At 46.7% G+C, this 23,972-nt stretch overlaps 1 protein-coding gene across 1 annotated transcript in view; it reads right to left on the reverse strand.

Annotated features, from left to right (window-relative positions):
- Positions 1-17,020, reverse strand: part of MEX3A (mex-3 RNA binding family member A) — a 29,308-nt gene extending 12,288 nt beyond the window's left edge. The window contains exon 1 of the mRNA XM_040332620.1: positions 16,588-17,020. Coding sequence (XP_040188554.1) covers positions 16,588-16,936 — 349 coding nt within the window. The 5' untranslated portion in view covers positions 16,937-17,020. The remainder of the gene's footprint in view (positions 1-16,587) is intronic.
- Positions 17,021-23,972: the final 6,952 nt, after the last annotated feature.

Below are 23,972 nucleotides of genomic sequence, written 5' to 3' on the forward strand. Positions count from 1 at the left end.
TTGGTAAAATTGCCTATTTTTTTTTTTTATAAAAGTGTAGAGAAAAAAATTCCAGACTCTGCATAGTATGACACAGCAGCGCATAATGGAGGAGAAAGCATGTGACCGTTGGATCATGCTACACCCAACACGTGACCCGGAGGCCTCAGAGGCACAATGGACTTGCCAGAGGTCACTCAGACTCCGCCACTGCATAATAAGCATCTCTTTCCATCAACGTCTCAGAGCGAGGACCCCCGAGTTTTAAAAAAGGTCCAACGTTTTGGTGTCGAAGGTGCTGAAACACCCTTTAAATACATTATTATCGGCAACTTAGTCCTTCTGTCCCCCACCCCTTTGGCTTTCTTTTCTTAGGCAGGGCAAAAGAGGAGCTGCCAAGTGATTCGACACTCTTTCGCCCAACAGATGCGGGTTTGCAAATGCTTCGTGTTGAGTCACTTTTAAATGCTAAAATTGGCTTTACACAGGCCTGGCGGGCAGCCAAGAGAAGAGTAAAAGGAGAATGGGATAGCAGCGCTGGGGCAATGGGTGGGGTTAACCAAACGCACAACAAAGAGATTGTCTCACCTTTGTCCTCCTTCCTTGGTAGACGAGAGCCGTGTCACCTTCTAACCTCAGCACCTTAATTTTTTTTTTTTAAATATAAAATTTCGGGGGTTAGGTCTATGCCGGAGAACAGGACCAAAATCTCTCATTTAAAAAAAAACAAAAACAAGCAAACAAAAAAAACCTACGAAGCTTAAACCTGGTAAACACCATCACCAAGCTGAGTGCAAATCCTCTCCTGGGTAATTCTCAGTTGGGAAACGAGAGCCCATAATAATCTGGGAGTATCAGATTACTTCCAATCCTGGTTCAAGGGTCGTTCTTTTCATCAACTGGCAGGAGAAAAAAAAAAAAAAAAAGTCTACACGTAGGGAATTCCGAGAAATTTTTCTTGCAAAGAATGTTGAACAGTTAGATGTAAACATGGTCCTAATTGTGGGCACCACATCAACCATGGTTAGATGTTGGCCTAAGAGAAGATACTTTTTTTTTGGAAGAATTTTGAATATCGTTAATTAGGAATTAATATTCGTAGGGAATAATCGGGAGAAATTTTTCTTTTTTTGACGAGTTCATTGTAATCCGTAGCGAATTGTGGGGTACATAACCATGGCTAGACGTTGGCCTAAGAGAAGACCAATTTTTCTTTGGAAGACATTTGAAAATCATTAAATTGGGAATTAATATTTGTAGGAGATATCAAAAAAATAAATAAAAATTCTGGCAAAGAATTTTAAACAGTTCATAGTAAACCCAGACCCGGTGAATTGTAGGAACCACATCAGTCCCCAATCATGATTGGCCTAAGAGAAGACCAATTCTAAATTTGTAAGAAATTCAAACCTCATTAATTGGGAACTAATATTCGTATCGGAGTATCAAGATATTTTTCTTGCAAAGAATTTTGAAGTTTGTTGTGGTTCCCACAATTCACTACAACTGGGTTTACAACGAACTGTTCAACATTCTTTGCAAAAAAAAAAAAAAAAAAAATCTGGATATTCCCTTTGAATATTAATTCCAAATTAATGATTTCTAAATTTCTTCCAAAAGAAAAATTGGTCTTCTCCTAGGCCAACTATGATTGGGGGGGGTTGATATGGTACCTACAAGTCACTGTGACTGGGTTTAGAATGAACTGTTCAGAATTCTTTTCAAGATTAATTTCTCAATTTCCCTACAAATATTAATTACCAATTAATGTTGTTTGAATTTCTTCTAGAAAAAAAAAATAGATCTTCTCTTAGGCGAACGTCTAACCATTCTGGATATTCCCTTTGAATATCAATTCCCAATTGGTGATTTCTAAGTTTCTTCCAAAGAGAAAATAGATCTTCTCTTAGGTGAACGTCTAACGATGGTTGGAGGTTGATGTGGTAACCACAATTCACTAGGACTGGGTTTACAACGAATTATTCACAATTCTTTGCAAGAAAAAAATAAATTCTCAATATTCCCTATGAATATTAAATTCACAATTAATGATATTCAAATTTCTTCCATAAAGAAAAATTGGTCTTCTTAGGCCAACGTCTAACCATGGTTGGTGCCCACAATTCACTAGGACTGGGTTTACAATGAACTGTTCAGAATTATTTCCAAGAATAATTTCTCAATATTCCCTACTAATATTAATTCCCAAATATTATTTGAATTTCTTCCAAAGAAAAATTGGTCTTCTCTTAGACCAATGTCTAACCATGATTGGGGGTTTGATGTGGTGCCTACAATTCACTGTCACTGGGTTTACAATGAACTGTTCAGAATTCTTTACTAGATTTCTTGACTAAATTTCTAGATATTCCCTATGAATATTCATTCTTAATTAATGATGTTCTAATTTCTTCCAAAGAAAAATTGGCCTTCTCTAAGGCCAACGTCTAACAATGGTTGGGGGTTGATGTAAACCCAGTTGCAGTGAATTGTGTGAACCATGGTTAGATGTTGGCCTTAGAGAGGACCAATTTTTCTTTGGAAAAAATTCCAACAACATTAAAATTTGGAATTAATATTCGTAGGGAATATCGAAAAATATTTCTGGTAAAGAACCATGGTTGGGGGGGGGGGGTAATGTGGTACCCTCAATTCACTAGGACTGGGTTTACAATAAACTGTTCAGAATTCTTTACAAGATTAATTTCTCGATATTCCCTACGAATATTAATTCACAATTAACATTTGAATTTCTTCCAAAGAAAAAATTGGTCTTCTCTTAGGCCAACGTCTAACCATCATTGGGGGGGGGGGTCGATGTGATGCCTACAGTTCACTAGCACTGGGTTTACAATGAACTGTTCAGAATTCTTTACTAGAAAACTTTCTCAATATTCCCTACGAATATTCATTCTCAAATTATTATACAAGATTTATATAAATGATATTCGAATTTCTTTCAAAGAAAAATTAAGTCTTCTCTTAGGCCAACGTCTAACCATGATTGGGGGTTGGAGGGCGATGTAAACCTAGATGCAGTGAATTGTGGGTACCACACCACCCTTCAACTCCCAATCATGGTTAGACGTTGGCAAAGACCAAATTCTCTTTGGAAGAAATTCAAATATCATTAATTGAGCATGAATATTCGTAGGGAATATCAAGGAATTTTTCTAGTAAAGAATTCTGAACAGTTCATTGTAAACCCAGTGCCCATGAATTGTGGGTATCGCATCACCCCCCAACCATGGTTAGACATTGGCCTAAGAAAAGACCAATTTATCTTTGGAAGAAATCCGAACAACATTAATTAGGAATTATTATTCGTAGGAAATATCGAAAAATGTTTCTTGTAAAGTTTACAGTTCATTGTAAACCCAGTTCTAGTGAATTGTGGGCACCAAGTCACCCCCCCCCCAAATTATGGTTAGATATTGACCCAAGATAAGACTAACTTTTTCTTTAGAAGAAATTCAGATATCATTAAACTGGGAATTAATATTCGTAGGGAACATCGAGAAAATGTCCTTGTAAAGAATTTCTAAAAGTTAGTTGTAAACACAGACTCAGTAAATTGTGAACACCACATCTCCCCCCACCCCATCAGGGTTAAACTTTGGCCTAAGAGAAGACTCATTTTTCTTTGGAGGGAATTTGAATATCATTATTCGGTATTCCTTTTTGTAAAGTATTCTGTACAGTTCATTGTAAACCCAGTCCTAGTGAACACCACATCAACCCCCAACCATGGTTGGACGTTGGCCTAAGAGAAGACCAATTTTTCTCTGGAAGACATTAGAAAAATCATTAAATTGGGAATTAATATTCGTAGGGGATATAAAAAAAAAATTCTGGCAAAGAATTTTAAACAGTTCATTGTAAACCCAGGCCCAGTGAATTGTAGGAACCACACCAGTCCCCAATCACGATTGACCCAAGAGAACACAAATTTTAATTTGTAAGAAATTCAAAACAACATTAATTGGGAAATAACTCAAACTAGAAAAGCACCACCTTGCAAGCTGGCTAGGAACAAAACTAGATATGAAACCACTATGATCCCATGGGATAGGAGACTGCGGTGGTCTCATATCATTAATTGGGAACAAACCCTTCAAATTCTGCTAGAAGATGACCTCCAGGTTATGTAATGGTCTCTTTTTTTTTTGCTGAACTACTGGTGCTTTGCGTCAGAATAGAACATTTCTGAATGTGGTTTATTGACCAAAGGAGGAAGAAAAGAAAAAAGCCCCAGTAAATCCTGGGTATTACATTGCCTGCCCCCCCCCCCACACACACACACACACACACAAATCTTGGTTGAAAGCCGACATCCTATCACATACAGCCTATTACACGTCACGTCTGTCCCTAATAAAGGGATGATTTTCCATATGAAAAGGTTCAGACCTCTCTGTAAACCTTCAATTGTCACCAGCACCCTGCTAACTTCAGGCCATCACATCCCGATCCTGCTCGAAAGTTGACCCGTTTTTTTTTTTAATTCTCCCTGGAGCTAATGGAGGACAAGTGTAATTGTTCTTGACCAAACGGGTTAAAGAAAAAGAAGCTGGCGTACAAATAAATTGAAGCCTCATCCGAGACCTCCTCCTCGGGGGCATCTCACCCAAAATGAAGAGAGACGTTTCTATGATTAAGCCTCATTGTGGATGAAACTTGTCAAAGGAGGAGGTCCCAGGTGAACCTTTTGTGTTTTGTCCATTACATATGAGAAACTATGGTGTACCAAATGGCTTCTTTTAGCCGGATTCAAGGATAGCTCGGGCAGTGGACGAGCCCATGCCTGGTACCCAGCTAGCCAAGAGGGTGACCCAGCATAGGCCGTAATCTTTTGCTTAAATCAAATTTGAACTCCGTATAGCAGCACAATGGCAATACGGGAACCCTGAGGTCTCCAACTCCCCAGGGATCCCCATCGCCTGCGAAAAAAAAAAAAAGGCCACAGGATGGACCATCAACATCCACAAAGGAGGCACAAAGGGATGGGCCAGCCCTTCACTTTCTGTCTAAAAGTCACATATTAAAACTACAGGTTCCTCCAGGGTGCTTAAGAGGTACCTGTGGACAAACAAAGTTACCCACGTCACATGCAGGCCAATACTTTACAGCAGGGGTCTCCAAACTATGGCCATTCAGTTGTTCAGGAACTACAATCCCAATCATGCCTATTCATGTCTGTGAATGTCTGAGTTTTACAATGCCTCATGGGACATGTAGTTCCACAACAGCTGGGGGGGGCGTAGTTTGAGATCCCCGCTTTACAGCATTAAGGAAATTAACCCTTTTAAAGCCGGAATGGGGAAAAGCTAGAACCTTGTTTTTTTCCCTGTCTGCACCTTATTGCAGAAAGGGAAACTTTCTAGAACAGTGACAACTCTAAAAAATATATATTAGTAGAGTTGGGTAAGGTTGGGGCCTCCATTTGCTTCCTATTGCTGTGACCCCCCTTTGGAAATTGAGTCCAATTGACAACATTACCACCAGGACAGAAAATGATGGGAAATTTCCCTAAAAGGGCCACATTCTGCAACAAAAACTTCTTCCCTTCCACCACGCTGTCCAAAACAAAAACAAGGAATTATCTGGCTAGGGTTACACTTTAAGGTTTTCCCAGGCATTAGATGACAATCAAAAGTTCTGTCAAACAATCGTATGATATTGCTGGCTTTATCTTGGGGTACAAATGCTGTAATCCAGGAAAAAAAAAACATTCCAGGTGATACAGTTCTCTCTCTAGAACGATTTATATTGGGGGTGTGTCTGCACAGGTTCTTAGTAGAATATAGACATAGGGTCCCGATCCAACCACTACTCCATCCCCCAAAGGTCACCAATCCTTGGCGTGTTTGCACAGGCTCTTAGTAACTTAGACATAAGGTCCTGATCCAACCACTACTTTAATTTTCTACGATCACCGAGACTGGAGAGGTCTGTATAGGTTCCTAGCAATGTATGGACATATAGTCCCGATCAAAAACACTACTTTATGTTCTAAGGTCACCAAGTCTGGGGGGTGTCTGCACAGGTTCCTAGCAATGTATGGCTTAGATGGTCTGAATCCAAAACACTTTATTTTCTAAGGCCACCAAGACTGGGGATGTCTGCACAGGTACTTAAAAAAAACAAAGAAATATGGTCCCGATTAAACCACTACTTTATCATCATCTTTTTTTTTTTGGTGGAGAATGCGGGCAACGATCCCTTATCTTCTAAGATCACCAAGTCTGGGGATGTCTGTACAGATTTCCAGTAATGTATGGACATAGGGTCCCGATCCAAACACTGCTTACATTTTTTAAGGCCACCAAGTCTGGGGGTGTGTGCACAGGTACTAAAAAACAAACATATGGTCCCAAACCAACCACTACTTTTATCTTCTAAGGTCACCAAGCCTGGGATGTCTTTGCAGGTTTCCAGTAAAGTATAGACACGGTCCTTATCCAAACACGACTTTATTTTCTAAGGACACCAAGTCTGGGGGTGTGTGCACAAGTACTTAAAAACAAAGATATATGGTCCAGATCCAACCACTTCTTTATCTTCTAAAGGTCACCAAGTTTGGGGGTCCCTGTACAGGTTCCTAGTAACGTTTGGTCCCGATCCAACCACTACTTTTATCTTCTACGGCAGGGATATGCAATTAGCGGACCTCCAGCTGTTGCAAAACTACAAGTCCCATCATGCCTCTGCCTCGGGGTGTCATGCCTGTGGCTGTCAGAGTCTTGCTATGCATCATGGGACTTGTAGTTCTGCAACAGCTGGAGGTCCGCTAATTGCATATCCCTGTTCTAAGGTCACCAAGTCTGGGGGTGTCTGCACAGGTACTTCAAAACCTATAGTCCCAAACCAACCACTATATATCTTCTAAGGTCACCAAGCCTGGGATGTCTTTGCAGGTTTCTAGTAAAGTATAAACATATGGTCCTTATCCAAACACTACTTTATTTTCTAAAGACACCAAGCCTGGGGGTGTCTGCACAGGTACTTAAAAACAAACATTTGGTCCCGATCCAAACACTACTTTATGTTCTAAGGCCACCAAGTCTGGGGGTGCTTGTATAGCTTCCTAGTAACGTATGGACATAGGGTCCCTAGTAACGTATGGACATAGAAAATAAAGTACTGTTTGAATCGGGACCCTAAGGCCATCAAGTCTTGGGGGTGTGTGCACAGGTACTTAAAAACAATGACATATGGTCCTGATCCAATCACTACTTTATCTTTTAAGGTCACCAAGTCTGAAGAGGTCTACACAGTTTCCTAGTAAGGTATGGACATATTGTCCAAACCCAACCACTACTTCATAGACTTGGGCAGAAGTATTGCCCAAGAAGTAGGGCAGAAGTTGGGCAACAATCCAAAGCCCCAGTTCTTCTGGGTATTGTTTAATGCCGAATCTTACTCAGGATTTAACGTAAAAGGGTCATTGTTGGTTTCTGATCGCTCACAATCATGCACACTTTATACATTCAGCTTTGCCCGCCCTAGTATTACGTGGCAACTGTCCCTTGCTCTACTGCTTCAAGTGCCCTATTCATTGGATAAATTGATCAAGCATGACACAGAGATACACACACATAAAAAAATATGAAGTTTCTCATCAAACAATGAGAAGGGTCAACAAGGGACCCCTTGTCACCGAGGTGGGCCCTGCTACTCGGCTGTGTTCGCAGATCTATCCCAAGTAACTATATCCCGAGCAACAGAGATAACCCAGAAGCTCACACTTCTCGTATGGCAGCAAGCTGGGGGTTGCATCAACCAGATGTCCATAGTTTGAACACACAAAGCCAGCACCACTGGCCTACCTGACAAAAGACACGAAGAGTCTTTAAGAAACCAATAAAAAAAAAAAAAAAATAATACACAGCTCAAAAGATCATTAATATAGTCCATAAAAATTCCAAATGCCTGCCAAAAAACAGGGGAAAGCTTGACCAGCGCTAAAGCTGAGCGAGATTTAACCCCCTTCGCACTGCGTACAGTAGCCTACAAAAGAACAATACGAAGCAGGATCTTGAGCAGCGCTCCAATCCCCCCTTCTGCGAGCCCAGCCTACGACACACGCACACAAAAAGCACGACGGACAACCTGAACAAAGCAAATTATGCAGGCCCTAACCCTATTGGCCAGCTTGTCTTCAGTTCTTGACGGTTAACTCATGCTGAAGCTCTAGACCAGTCTCTTGATCATCTTTGAGCAAAAAAACACTTTCTATCGCCATAGCAATACAAAAAAAGAAAAGAAGTTTGATAAACCCAAAAAGGCCTAAAATTGAAAATACTAAAATATTGTGTGAACCCTATGAGACCGTTGACATCAATTTTAATAAAACCTCTTTCACAAAGAATGGTGTTGAATTTAAGTTAGAGACTTCTTAAGAGTTCTGGAAGTTTACAACCTTGAAAAAAAAAATCTTGCGTTCACGAAAAAAAAAAGGTTTTAGCATTTGGCGCATTTGGGAAGAGTGAAATATTGGAAGTTCGTGCTCCCCCCCCTTCCCGTCAACATCCTTCACCATGCCAAAAAATGTGCCGTGTGTTTACCAACACTGCGCCTGCTCGGAGGACCGCGTGAGGGTGCCGCTGCCAACAGCCGCCACGCCCCTCCATGCCACCACCCCATGCGAGCAGCCAATGGCTATCACCTGCCTTTCTCAGGCAGATGACAGATACAAAGGGCTGTATCTAGGTTTATAATAAGGGGGGGGGGGGGGCTGCAGAGTCATGGAAGATCTAAAGACGCAGCGCCAAGCCACGTGCCCCCGCCAAACGCTGGTAGAATCGTAATCTCTGGTAGATTAAAAAATAAATAAAAAATATGGAATTTAGTCTAACTCCCCCCTTCAGAATCCTGATCTGGTTTAATATATATATATATATATATATATATATATATTTATAAAAAATTTGCACCATTTCTGGTAAGCAGCCTGCCTTTTGTTCAAATTTTGGGGTATGCTGACACAAAGGTCATGCTCGACAAAGTCTTAGATCATGTTAAAAGCATGATCGAGGTACAATGGTACGTTGCCCTATACATGTCCCCCCCCCCCTTTTTTTTGGTCTGGTCTACAATATCCAAAAAGCACGAGATCAGATCTCGCTACCTTGAGATGGACATCTTAAATAACCGTTTACTGTTCAAATTTAGAAACGATGTCTAGGTACTCCTGCAACCGAAAAAAAAAAAGAACCTCCCATTTAAATTTTTAAAAACAAGACACCTACCCTCCCCTTTAAAAATGGAACCTTCTCCCGCCATCTCCCAAATCATAAAAAAAAAAAAAAAAAATACAACAGCTCATCCAAAAATAATTCGACAACCTTTTAATTGAACAGATGGGGGTTGAAGGTCTCAAACGGCAACCCCTTTTAAAAAAATCATCCGAAAAATGACAATCTCCGACCCTCCGCAGTATCTCTCTAACCTTCTGAAAAAAGCACACAGACACGCATGGCTCTGATCGCGACTGTAGAATAAGGACCACACCCCCCTAACTGTTTCTCGCTACAAACCTGCGCATTTCGCACGCATTCCCCCCTCGCACGCAGACACAAAAGCAATAACTGGTGCAATTTTTTTTCCCCTTTTGTCTGGAACACAAAATCTCATTCAGAATAAAACATTTAAAAAAAACAAAATGGGCCAGGCTTCTGAAACCAGTAAAGGGTCAATCGAAAAAAAGAAATAAAAAAAGACACACGTTCTTGGAGGTTAGTGATCTCCAAGTCAAAGTTCATTTGCCAAATTCCGAACAAAAACACCAGGATTTTTCTAAAGAATCCATCAAGGATTTATGAAGACCTTAAGGGTCAAGTTAGGTGGCCTTTTTCGACCACTTTGGCCCGAGATGTCAAATATCATCCCAGTTCTTTTGTTTGGGACATGCTTGCACAGGAAGGTAAAACTGTTGCATTGTAACAACAACAAAAACAAAATCAAGCCCATTGTGATCTTCAGACGTCTTGAAGACCTCAATCTCCAAGGCTGGAGTTAAATATCTAAAGATTTGTCTATGAATTATTAACACACGTTCTTGGAGGTTGGTGATCTCAAAGCCAAGAAAAAATAAAAACAAACAGGCCAGGCATCTTAAACCAGTAAAGGGTCAATCGAAAAAAACAAAAAACACATTGTTGGAGGTTGTCGATCCCAAAGCCAAGTCAAAGTTCATTTGCCAAATTCCCGAACAAAACACCAGGATTTTTCTAAAGAATCCATCAAAGATTTATGAAGACCTTAAGGGTCAGCAGGTAAGTTAGGCAAGTTTGGTAGCCTTTTTTCGGCCACTTTGGCCCCAGACATCAAATACCAACCCAGTTCTTTTGTTTGGGACATGCTGTGCACAGGGAAGGTAAAAAACTGTTACATTATAACAAACAACAACAACAACAAAAACTAAATCAAGCCCATGTCTTGAAGACCTCAATCTCCAAGGCTGGAGTTAAATATCTAAAACGCCAAGTCAAAGTTCATTTGTCAAAATTCCCGAACAAAAACACCAGGATTTCCCTAAAGAATCCATCAAGGATTTATGAAGACCTTAAGGGTCCAGTTAGGCAAGTTTGGTAGCCTTTGTCTGGCCCGAGACGTCAAATAATCACCCCAGTTCTTTTGTTTGGGACATGCTTGCACAGAAAGGTAGAAACTGTTACCCTGTAACAACAAAAACAAATCAAGCCCATTGTGATCTTCAGACGTCTTGAAGACCTCAATCTCCAAGGCTGGAGTTAAATATCTAAAAACGCCAAGTCAAAGTTCATTTGTCAAAATTGCCAAACAAAAACCACAGGATTTTTTCTAAAGAATCCATTAAAGATTTGTGAAGACCTTAAGGTTCAGCAGGTAAGTTAGGCAAGTTTGGTGGCCTTTTTCGGCCACTTTGTCTGGCCCGAGACGTCAAATATCACCCCAGTTCTTTTGTTTGGGACATGCTTGCACAGGAAGGTAAAACGGTTACATTGCAACAACAACAAATCAAGCCCATTGTGATCTTCAGACGTATTGAAGACCTCAAATCTCCAAGGCTGGAGTTAAATATCTAAAAACGCCAAGTCAAAGTTCACTTGCCAAATTCCCGAACAAAAACACCAGGATTTTTCTAAAGAATCCATCAAGGATTTATGAAGACCTTAATGGTCCAGTTAGGCAAGTTTGGTAGCCTTTGTCTGGCCCAAGACATCAAATAATCACCCCAGTTCTTTTGTTTGGGACATGCTTGCACAGAAAGGTAAAACTGTTACCCTGTAACAACAACAAAAACAAATCAAGCCCATTGTGATCTTCAGACGTCTTGAAGACCTCAATCTCCAAGGCTGGAGTTAAATATCTAAAAGCCAAGTCAACGTTCATTTGTCAAAATTGCCAAACAAAAACCACAGGATTTTTTCTAAAGAATCCATTAAAGAATTGTGAAGACCTTAAGGTTCAGCAGGTAACTTAGGCAAGTTTGTTTTTTTCGGCCACTTTGTCTGGCCCGAGACGTCAAATATCACCCCAGTTCTTTTGTTTGGGATATGCTTGCACAGGAAGGTAAAACTGTTACCCTGTAACAACAACAAATCAAGCCCATAGTGATCTTCAGACGTCTTGAAGACCTCAATCTCCAAGGCTGGAGTTAAATTATCTAAAAGATTTGGCTATGAATTATTAAAAAAAAAAAAAAAAAACACAAAGAAAGCGTTAGCTTGCAGACTGTGCTGATTCTTGGAGCGAGACCCCCATGACGACATGGGCTGGAAGGCTCACCGACAGGCAGTGTGTGTTTTTTTTTTTCCTTGTTGTTTCAGACAAAAGATGGGACAAAAAAAAATTGTGCTGCTCGGTGGAAGCACATGTGCAGGAGAGAGAAAAAAGTCTAGAGCTTCAGACAAAGAAGCCTGCAACAAGCTCACTTCCTGCACCACAGCACGCTGCAGAGTCTCCTACACACAAAAAAAAAAAAAAACATAAAATTCTTATACAGGTGGTGCCCAAGATTTACGACCAACAAAGCAACAACCACAACAACAACAGCAAGCACTATAACGTCTACCACCAGACCCCACGAGCCGACACTGTCTACTGACTGTCTGCAGTTACATAATTTCACGTTTTTTATTTTTTTTTCGAAAAACTCAACGTCTCGGAGCTCCGACATCTCACCCCCTTCAAGACGTGAAAAAAAAAGGGGGCCAACGTCAAGACGGGGCGACCCTTCTTGGTGGAGGAGAGGCGAAGGGGGGCGCTTCGTTTTTTTTTTTATAGACAAGGCTGTCTGGTGGAAAGTCTTTGTTGCCAGTTGTCTTGTCTGAAGCACATGCTAGGTAGCCTTTTCGTTGTTTTGGTACGCAAAAAAAAAAAAAAGGAGCCCTTCACTCCCCTAAACCATTCCCCTCTCGGAACGGCGGGCCAGCCTTTTCCCGCGGGGGGTCGGCTCGTGGGGGGGTTGGGTGTTTGGGCGGAGGAGGTTAATCAGCTGGGCCACGCAATCTGTTGTTGCCGTCCGGATTTACTTGGATAAACAATCGTACTATTTACAATGAACGCGGCACGTGCGCCGCCGAACAAAGACCTAAGTTGACAGCTATTGCGGGCAATATTTCAAGTTTACACCTACTCTCTCTCCCCACCTCCGGAAGAGTACAAGATGCGACCAATCCTGGGGGGTTCAGGGGGTTGTCAGGCACCCCGTTTATGGGGGTACTGTTCTGGGAGGAGAGGTTTTTGGGCCAAATGGACATTGTAAAGGGGGGGGGGCGGGCAAAAAGTCGTAACGTTGCTGCTGTAGCCTCGTACGAGCTTCGCACGCCAGCCAACTTCCGAAAAAAGGAACGGGAGGCTTTGGGAATTTTTTATTTTTTTTTGTTGGTTTGCGCCAGTCGGGGTAGATCGGAGAACAATGCGCAAAGCAACAGTGATGTCACATCATTCATTCTACACACGGCAGGTTTTGGAAAGGAGGCGGAGGAGGGAGTGGGGGGCGTGTGCGCAAAACTGGGTCCGGAGAACATCACTGCAGCCCCAAGCGAGCTGGCAACGCGCTAGCCTAGAGATATCCGCAGAGGTGACTCCGCACCTCACTTTGTCACGGGTCAACTCGTTTTTGGGGGGGGGGGGCGACAACGACAACACACCGTTCTGATCCCAGCAGCCCCCCGATATCACCACTTCATACGAGGGACCCCCCGATACCCGAATTCCCTATTGCCCCCTGCAAAAAAGTTGGCAACAACCGCTTTCTATTTTAAAACGAGATCTCCGCGCCGCGAACAGGGTCCGGCTCGCGCAAGCGTCGTCTCCGGCACCAAACACAGCAGCACGCGGCACACACCCACCAAAAAAAAAAAAACTTATTTCGGAAGCACGCTGCCGCATCTTACGGCCACCTCGCACCACACCAAAAAAAAAAAAAAACGCACACGTACACGAGCGCGCGAGATTTGCACGTTTTTTGAAAACCTGCACCTTTGATTTTTTTTTTTTGTATTGCTTTCACGGAGCCGCCTGTACATGGAATAGATTGCTAGCTCTAGGGTCCAGAGACCGCTCGCTGGACTTTTCGTCAACTTTTTCATGGATTTCGGTAGCGTTGAGGTTCTGCTGCACTTTGGGGAGCTCAGTGCGTTCATTCACACCCCCTGCCCCCCATAATAAAAACATGCAACAAAGAAGTTGGACCACAACTGTCTCAGGACCAGGCACTGCAAGCATTAGTGGGGCAAAGACAAGAGGGTACTGGGGGGGGGGGGGCAGAAGGGAGAGGGACCACGGCGCATCCCCAAACACATCTTAGGGACCGCTGGTGAGCCAGAAAAAAAGGTGGGTGTGGTATCTCTCAATTTAACCCTAACTGGTCCTCCCCCTAAACGAGAACAAAGGCTGCCTGGCGTACGGTCTGGGGTTAGCGGGCACACAAAGCAACACAACAACTTTACGTAGAAACTTAAACGCGAGGAGGAAGTTGCCCCCGGGACAAAAAATCATTCTTCCTGGAACGCCGAGGACCCCCCCTCCTCAGCCCAAACAAAGGACAGAGGCTTCCCTCCGTGTGCACACGTGCGATCCCCTCCGGGAAAGAAGGGAGGGGGGAGGTTTAGGTGGGCAAACAGTTCATTCTAAAAGAGGGGCAAGCTGTCCCTTCCATAGGGGCAAACGTTCCTCCCTATAGGGACAAGCTGTCCCTTCCATAGGGGCAAATGTTCCCCCCTATAGGAGCAAGCTGTCCCTTCCATAGAGGCAAATGTTCCCCCTTACAGGGGCAAGCTGTCCCTTCCATAAGGGCAAATGCCCCCCCCCTATAGGGGAAAGCTACCCCACCCATAGGGCAAATGTTCCCCCTATAGGGGCAAGCTGTCCATTCCATAGGGGCAAATGTTTCCCCCTATAGGAGCAAGCTGTCCCTTCCATAGGGGCAAATGTTTCCCCCTATAGGAGCAAGCTGTCCCTTCCATAGGGGCAAATGTTTCCCCCTTACTGGGGCAAGTTGTCCCTTTCATAAGGGCAAATGTTCCCACCTATAGGGGAAAGCTACCCCACCCATAGGGCAAATGTTTTTTTCTCTATAGGAGCAAGCTGCCCTTCTATAGGGCAAATGTTGTCCCCTACAGAGGCAAGCTACCCCATCCATAAGGGAAATGTTCCACCCTATAGGGGCAAGCTGTCCCTTCCATAGGGCAAACGCTCCCCCCTATATGGGCAACCTAACCTTTCCATAGGACAAATGTTCCCCCCCTATAGGGGCAAGCTGACACTTCAATAGCAAATATGTTCCCCCTCCTATACGACAGTTGCCCCCCCTCCCCAAGCTGCCTCTTTCATTGGGGCAAATGTTCTCCCCCTGACATGGACAAGCTGCCCCTTCTATAGGGGGAAAACAGTCCCCATCTTAGCGCAAATCTTCTGCTCGTAGGGGCAAACATTTCGAAACTCCCTTCTATGGGGCACACAGTTTCTTCCATAGGGGAAACGTTCCCATCTACAGGACAAAATCGTCCCGCCCCCCCCCCCCCCCCAAAGGGGCAAACTGTCGCTTCTATGGGGGAACTGTTACCCTATAAGGGCAAGCTGTTGCTTCTATAGGGGAACTGTTACCCTATAGGGGCAAGCTGTTGCTTCTATAGGGGAACTGTTCCCGTATAGAGACAAGCTGTTGCTTCTATAGGGGAACTGTTCCCGTATAGAGACAAACTGTCGCTTCTATAGGGGAACTGTTCCCGTATAGAGACAAGCTGTCGCTTCTATAGGGGAACTGTCCCCATATAGAGACAAGCTGTCGCTTCTATGGGGGGGGAACTGATCCCGTATAGAGGCAAGCTGCCGCTTCTATAGGGGAACTGTTACCCTATAAGGGCAAACTGTCGCTTCTATAGGGGAACTGTTACCCTATAGAGGCAAACTGTCGCTTCTATGGGGGAACTGTTACCCTATAGAGGCACACTGTCACGTCTATAGGGGAACTGATCCTGAATAGAGGCAAGCTGTTGCTCATATAGGGGAAACGTTTTCCTCTCTCTAGGGGCATGCCGTCCCGTTCTATAAGGGACCTTCCTCCACCTGTCTACTCCCATGGGGGGGGCAAACGTTCCCTACTACAGAAAGAACGTTCCCTTTCTATATAGGGGACCTTCCACCACCTGTCCCCTCCCATGGGTGGGGGGCAAACGTTCCCTTTCTATAGGGCAACCGTTTCCCATATAGGAGGCAAGTGGTCCGTTTCCTTGGGGCACACCGCCCCCTTTTTTCTTTCCTGCCACCGTCTGTCCCCTCCCACTGGGGGGGCAAACGTTCCCTCTCTATAGGGCAAACGGTCCCTTCTATTGGGGCAAACGTTCCCTCTCTATAGGGCAAACGTTCCGGTATAGAGGCAAAACGGTCCCTTCTATTGGGGCAAACGTTTCCCTCTCTAGAGGCACTCCGTCCCTTTCTTTCCTGCCACCATCTGTCCCATCCCATGGGGGGCGTGGGGGGGGGGGGCAATAGGTCCCTACTATAAAAACAAACTGTCCCCCCTCCATAGGGGATCACAATGTAACCCCCCCCCCCCCCCCCCACCGTCGGCACAGACTATACACGCCACGCTATATAGAACGCCAGACTGCAGCACGCTATCCTCACATAAACTTTCCAGCTCAGGAAGTGCCCGAGCGAAGAAAAAAAAAAAAAAAAAAAAAGAAAGGCAGACAATAGAAAAATCGGTACGGAGGGACAACAAAGAGGGGGGGACGGACGGACGGCGCCGGGATAAGAAAGGGGGTGGGTACCCCCCCCCCCATCCCACATGGCCGAAACGAAGCGGTTAGCCAAACAAAGGCACATGCGGCGGCGGTGGGCGAGGGGGGTGTGTTATAATGACAACGTCCCGTCGCGGCGCCCAAACAAAGAAGGGTACGCTTGGGTTTGTTGTTGTTGGGGGGTGGGTGGTAGTAATGATGGAATGGGGGGGCAGGTGGAGACAAAGAGGGGGTAGGTTGGTGGTGAGGGGGGGGTAGGTTGGTGGTGGGTAGGGGGGTAGGTTGGTGGTGAGGGGGGGGGGTAGGTTGGTGGTAGGGGGGGGGGTAGGTTGGTGGTAGGGGGGGTGTTGGTGTTGTTTCTCCCTCTTCTTACCTTGTCTGCCCACAATCTCAGCCACGTGCTCGGAGCTGGGCACTGGCACACACTCCGTGGTATTGGAACTCTTGAGCCGCAGCTCGGCCTCCTTGTAGAGGGCACACAGCTTGCTGTCCCCCTTGCTGTCCCGGGTGCCAGGGCTGCCGCTGCTGCTGCTGCCGCTGCCGCCGCCGCTGCTGGCATTGTTGTTGGCGCTGTCCTCCTCGCTCTCCCCCAGCCCCAGCAGGCACAGCTGGTCCAGGGCGATCTGCAGGGCTCGCTCGTCCTCCAGGACCCGCTCCTTGGTGAGCTCTGCCAGGGCCCCATTCCTCTCCATCATCAGCCCTGGCACCACCAGACTAGGCATGGCTGACAAAGGCTGGGAACAAAGAGGGGCAAGAAGAGAGAGAGAGAGAGAAAGAGAGGCAGAGGAGCCACGGGGAGAGACACACGGGGGGCGGGGACACGGGCAACACACACACCGCCTACCAGGGGAGGGGAGAGAGAGGGGCGGGGACACGGGGGCGCACTGAGTACTGGAGGGAGGGAGAGACACACTGGGGGCGGGGACACGGGCAACACACTGCCGACTGGAGAAAGTGAGAGACACACGAAGGGGGCGGGGACACGGGGGGCGCACGCCTACTGGAGGGAGGGACACACGGGGGGGGGGCGGGGACACGGGCAACACACTGCCGACTGGTAGCCAGTGTGTTGCCGTTTCCCCGCCCCCTCCTGTGTGTCTCTCCCTCCAGTAGGCGGTGTGTCCCCGCCCCCCCGTGTATTTCTCCCTCCAGTAGGCCGTGTGTCCCCGCCCCCCCGTGTATTTCTCCCTCCAGTAGGCGGTGTGTCCCCGCCCCCCCGTGTATTTCTCCCTCCAGTAGGCGGTGTGTCCCCGCCCCCCCGTGTATTTCTCCCTCCAGTAGGCGGTGTGTCCCCGCCCCCCCGTGTGTCTCTCTCGGCAACACACTGCCTACTGGAGGGAGGGAGAGACACAAAGGACACATGGGGAGGGCGGGGCCTACTGAAGGAGGGGGGACGCAGTGAGAGAAACAGACACAAGGCGGAGCTTCGCATCACCCCCTCCGCCTATTGTCTGCTTAGTGTAGGCGGGGCCTAGAAGGGAACAGAGACACAGGGGGCGGAGCTTCGCACACCCCACGCCTTTTGTCTGCCTTCCGTGGGGGGAGGAGCCGACCGCCTGCCTGTCTGGGTGTTGTAGTGCTACAAAAGGGGAGGGCTTTTTCCTGCTGGTTGTTGTAGTTCTACGTAATTGCGGAAAGGGCTTTCCCTGATAGCTAGGAGGTGTAGTTCAATAAGGGGGAGGGGCTGTCTGCTGGGAGTTGTAGTTCTATAAGGGGGAGGGGCTGTCTGCTGGGGGTTGTAGTTCTATAAGGGGGAGGGGCTCTGTCTGCTGGGGGTTGTAGTTCTATAAGGAGGAGGGGCTGTGTCTGTTGGGGGTTGTAGTTCTATAAGGAGGAGGGGCTCTGTCTGCTGGGGGTTGTAGTTCTATAAGGGGGAGGAGCTCTGTGCTGGGGGTTGTAGTTCTATAAGGGGGAGGAGCTCTTTCTGCTGGGGGTTGTAGTTCTATAAGGGGGAGGGGCTGTCTGCTGGGAGTTGTAGTTCTATAAGGGGGAGGGGCTGTCTGCTGGGGGTTGTAGTTCTATAAGGGGGAGGGGCTCTGTCTGCTGGGGGTTGTAGTTATATAAGAGGGAGGGGCTCTGTCTGCTGGGGGTTGTAGTGCTATAACGAGGAGGGGCTGTCTGCTGGGGGTTGTAGTTCTATAAGGGGGAGGGGCTCTGTCTGCTGGGGGGTTGTAGTTCTATAAGGGGGAGGGGCTCTGTCTGCTGGGGGTTGTAGTTCTATAAGGGGGGTGGGCTCTGTCTGCTGGGGGTTGTAGTTCTATAGGGGGGGGGGCTCTGTCTGCTGGGGGTTGTAGTTCTATAAGGGGGAGGAGCTCTGTCTGCTGGGGGTTGTAGTTCTATAAGGAGGAGGAGGGGCTCTGTCTGCTGGGGGTTGTAGTTCTATAAGGGGGCTCTGTCTGCTGGGGGTTGTAGTTCTATAAGGAGGAGGAGGGGCTCTGTCTGCTGGGGGTTGTAGTTCTATAAGGGGGCTCTGTCTGCTGGGGGTTGTAGTTCTATAAGGGGGAGGGGCTCTGTCTGCTGGGGGTTGTAGTTCTATAAGGGGGTCTGTCTGCTGGGGGTTGTAGTTTATAAGGGGGATGGGCTCTGTCTGCTGGGGGTTGTAGTTCTATAAGGGGGATGGGCTCTGTCTGCTGGGGGTTGTAGTTTATAAGGGGGATGGGCTCTGTCTACTGGGGGTTGTAGTTCTATAAGGGGGTCTCTGTCTGCTGGGGGTTGTAGTTCTATAGGGGGGAGGAGCTCTGTCTGCTGGGGGTTGAAGTTCTATAAGGGGGAGGAGCTTTGCCTGCTGGGGGTTGTAGTTCTATAAGGGGGTTCTGTCTGCTGGGGGTTGTAGTTCTATAAGGGGGATGGGCTCTGTCTGCTGGGGGTTGTAGTTCTATAAGGGGGAGGAGCTCTGTCTGCTGGGGGTTGTAGTTCTATAAGGAGGAGGGGCTCTGTCTGCTGGGGGTTGTAGTTCTATAAGGCGGAGGAGCTCTGTCTTCTGGGGGTTGTAGTTCTATAAGGGGGAGGGCTCTGTCTGCTGGGGGTTGTAGTGCTATAAGGGGAGGGGCTCTGTCTGCTGGGGGTTGTAGTTCTATAAGGGGGCTCTGTCTGCTGGGGGTTGTAGTTCTATAAGTAGGAGGGGCTGTGATTGCTGGGGGTTGTAGTTCTATAAGGGGGAGGTGCTCTGTCTGGTGGGGGTTGTAGTTCTATAAGGGGGAGGAGCTCTGTCTGCTGGGGGTTGTAGTTCTATAAGGAGGAGGGGCTCTGTCTGTTGGGGGTTGTAGTTTTATAATTGGGAGGGACTGTGTCTGCTGGGGGTTGTAGTGCTATAACGAGGAGGGGCTCTGTCTGCTGGGGGTTGTAGTTCTATAAGTAGGAGGGGCTGTGATTGCTGGGGGTTGTAGTTCTATAAGGGGGAGGTGCTCTGTCTGGTGGGGGTTGTAGTTCTATAAGGGGAGGAGCTCTGTCTGCTGGGGGTTGTAGTTCTATAAGGAGGAGGGGCTCTGTCTGTTGGGGGTTGTAGTTTTATAATTGGGAGGGACTGTGTCTGCTGGGGGTTGTAGTTCTATAAGTAGGAGGGGCTGTGATTGCTGGGGGTTGTAGTGCTAGAACGAGGAGGGGCTGTGTCTGCTGGGGGTTGTAGTTCTATAAGTGGGAGGGCTGTGTCTGCTGGGAGTTGTAGTTCTATAAGAGGGAGGGGCTGTGTCTGTTGGGGGTTGTAGTGCTATAAGGGGGAGGGGCTCTGTCTGCTGGGGGTTGTAGTGCTCTATGGGGGAGGGGCTCTGTATGCTACACCCCACATACCCCTTTCACTATATACTCCTCAGTAAAAGAATCACAGAATACAATACAATGAGGAGACTTCATCCTCCGACCTCCATATCTCCACCAATCACAGAGAGGACTCACCAAGACCGACACCCCCAAACTTCCTGAGAGAGACGTCCTGACCGGTAATATATACCTCACACCTCACTGTATACCCCTCATATATACCCCTCATGTATACCTCACACCTCACTGTATACCCCTCATAATTACCTCACACCTCACTTTATACCCTTCATAATTACCTCACTGTATATCCCTCATGTATACTCCTCATAAATACCTCACACCTCACTATATACCCCTCATAATTACCTCACTGTATACCCCTCATACAGTATATACCTCACACCTCACTGTATACCCCTCATATATACCTCACTGTATACTCCTCATACAGTATATACCTCACACCTCACTGTATACCCCTCATGTATACCCCTCATAATTACCTCACACCTCACTTTATACCCTTCATATATACCCCTCATATATACCTCACACCTCACTGTATACCCCTCATATATACCCCTCATATATACCTCACACCTCACTGTATACCCCTCATAATTACCTCACACCTCACTGTATACCCCTCATGTATACCCCTCATATATACCTCACACCTCACTGTATACCCCTCATAATTACCTCACACCTCACTTTATACCCTTCATAATTACCTCACTGTATATCCCTCATGTATACTCCTCATAAATACCTCACACCTCACTATATACCCCTCATAATTACCTCACTGTATACCCCTCATAATTACCTCACACCTCACTTTATACCCTTCATAATTACCTCACTGTATACCCCTCATATATACCTCACTGTATACTCCTCATAATTACCTCACACCTCACTATATACCCCTCATATATACCCCTCATAATTACCTCACACCTCACTTTATACCCTTCATGATTACCTCACTGTATACCCCTCATGTATACCCCTCATATATACCTCACTGTATACCCCTCATATATACCTCACTGTATACCCCTCATGTATACCCCTCATAATTACCTCACACCTCACTTTATACCCTTGTAGTTCTATAAGGGGGATGGGCTCTGTCTGCTGGGGGTTGTAGTTCTATAGGGGGGAGGAGCTCTGTCTGCTGGGGGTTGAAGTTCTATAAGGGGGAGGAGCTCTGCCTGCTGGGGGTTGTAGTTCTATAAGAGGGTTCTGTCTGCTGGGGGTTGTAGTTCTATAACGAGGAGGGGCTCTGTCTGCTGGGGGTTGTAGTGCTATAACGAGGAGGGGCTCTGTCTGCTGGGGGTTGTAGTAGTGTACCTCACTGTATACCCCTCATACATACCTCACTGTATACCCATCATATATACCTCACTGTATACTCCTCATACAGGATATACCTCACACCTCGCTGTATACCCCTCATAATTACCTCACTGTATACCCCTCATGTATACCCCTCATAATTACCTCACTGTATACCCCTCATAATTACCTCACACCTCACAGTATACCCCTCATAATTACCTCACACCTCACTGTATACCCCTCATAATTGCCTCACACCAACCCATCTCTTTTGAGGTCAAAGGAGAAATGGTCAAACAAGCGCCCAGAGGCGATTCAGTTCGCATGTGCAGCGCTATATAAGATTTTCACTCACACCTCACTATATACCCCTCATAATTACCTCACTGTATACCCCTCATAATTACCTCACACTTCACTGTATACCCCTCATATATACCTCACTGTTTACCCCTTATAAATTACCCAACTCCTCACCTTATATCCTTCATATATACTTCTCCCCACCACCTACACCCTCATACCCACCTCACTGTATACCTCTCATAATTACCTCATACCTCACTGTATACCCCACACTTCACTGTATTCCCCTCATGCCTCATTGTAAACCCCTCATAATTACCTCACATCTTAGGCTGCATTCACACCTTTGCGTAGGCGATTTGCGGCGTTTTGTACCAAGATTTGCCGCGACAAATTGCGGCGTTTTGTACCACGATTTTCCGCGACAAAACGCCGCGGCAAAGGGAGGGGTGAGGGAGGTATGAGGGGAGTATAGGAAGGTGAGGGGTGTATAGGGAGGTGAGGGAGGTATGAGGGGCGTATAGGGGGGGTGAGGGGTGTATAGGGGGGTGAGGGAGGTATGAGGGGTTTACAGTGGGGCGAAGTAGGTATGAGGGGAGTATAGGAAGGTGAGGGAGGTATGAGGGGCGTATAGGGGGGGTGAGGGGTGTATAGGGGGGTGAGGGAGGTATGAGGGGTTTACAGTGGGGCGAAGGAGGTATGTGGGGAGTATAGGAAGGTGAGGGAGGTATGAGGGGAGTATAGGAAGGTGAGGGAGGTATGAGGTGTGTACAGGGGGGGTGAGTGGCCAGTTCCAGGTAGTTATGCTAAGATTATGTATTTGATGGAACACAACGGAAGGATGAAGCCTGGACACTGATCTCATGATGAGGCGCAATGTTCTGCGATCTCAGCAGAGGAAGCACCTGATGATGTCACCTTCACATTTCCATGTGGATGATGTCATCCCTTCCGAGGCAAGTGATGACATCACTGTCTATTCTGCATCCACTGACACAGCAGAGATAAAGTCAAATGTCTTCCTGAAATTACATTCCATCCCATCACTGATATCAAATATTCGTATAAAAATGCTGGAGGACTCTGCTCCTTCCTCTATAACTCTCCTCTCCTGAAATACTCTGCTCTGCTGGAGGACTCTGCTCCTTCCTCTATAACTCTCCTCTCCTGAAATACTCTGCTCTGCTGGAGGACTCTGCTCCTTCCTCTATAACTCTCCTCTCCTGAAATACTCTGCACTGCTGGAGGACTCTGCTCCTTCCTCTATAACTCTCCTCTCCTGAAATACTCTGCTCTGCTGGAATACTCTGCTCCTTCCTCTATAACTCTCCTCTCCTGAAATACTCTGCTCTGCTGGAGGACTCTGCTCCTTCCTCTATAACTCTCCTCTCCTGAAATACTCTGCTCTGCTGGAGGACTCTGCTCCTTCCTCCAGAACTCTCCTCTCCTGAAACACTCTGCACTGCTGGAGGACTCTGCTCCTTCCTCCAGAACTCTCCTCTCCTGAAATACTCTGCACTGCTGGAGGACTCTGCTCCTTCCTCCAGAACTCTCCTCTCCTGAAATACTCTGCACTGCTGGAGGACTCTGCTCCTTCCTCCAGAACTCTCCTCTCCTGAAATACTCTGCACTGCTGGAGGACTCTGCTCCTTCCTCCAGAACTCTCCTCTCCTGAAACACTCTGCTCTGCTGGAGGACTCTGCTCTTTCCTCTATCTCCATCTCAAAGGCTGATGGCTTCATAGGGAATTGGGGGGCGGGGTTAGGGCTGATGGTCACATAGTGAATTGGGGGCGGGGTTAGGGCTGATGGTCACATAGTGAATTGGGGGCGGGGTTAGGGATGATGGTCACATAGTGAATTGGGGTGAGGTTAGGGTTGATGGTCTCATAGTGAATTGGGGGCGGGGTTAGGGTTGATGGTCACATAGTGAATTGGGGGTGGGGTTAGGGTTGATGGTCTCATAGTGAATTGGGGGCGGGGTTAGGGTTGATGGTCACATAGTAAATTGGGGGCAGGGTTAGGGTTGATGGTCACATAGTGAATTGGAGGCGGGGTTAGGGTTGATGGTCACATAGTGAATTGGGGGCGGGGTTAGGGTTGATGGTCACATAGTGAATTGGGCGGGGTTAGGGTGGATGGTCACATAGTGAATTGGGGCGGAGTTAGGGTTGATGATCTCATAGTGAATTGGGGATGGGGTTAGGGTTGATGATCTCATAGTGAATTGGGGGTGGGGTTAGGGTTGATGGTCACATAGTGAATTGGGGGTGGGGTTAGGGTTGATGGTCTCATAGTGAATTGGGGGCGGGGTTAGGGTAGATGGTCACACAGTGAATTAGGGGCG

Source organism: Rana temporaria, chromosome 13 (assembly GCF_905171775.1).
Source record: "Rana temporaria chromosome 13, aRanTem1.1, whole genome shotgun sequence".
NCBI lineage: Eukaryota > Metazoa > Chordata > Amphibia > Anura > Ranidae > Rana > Rana temporaria.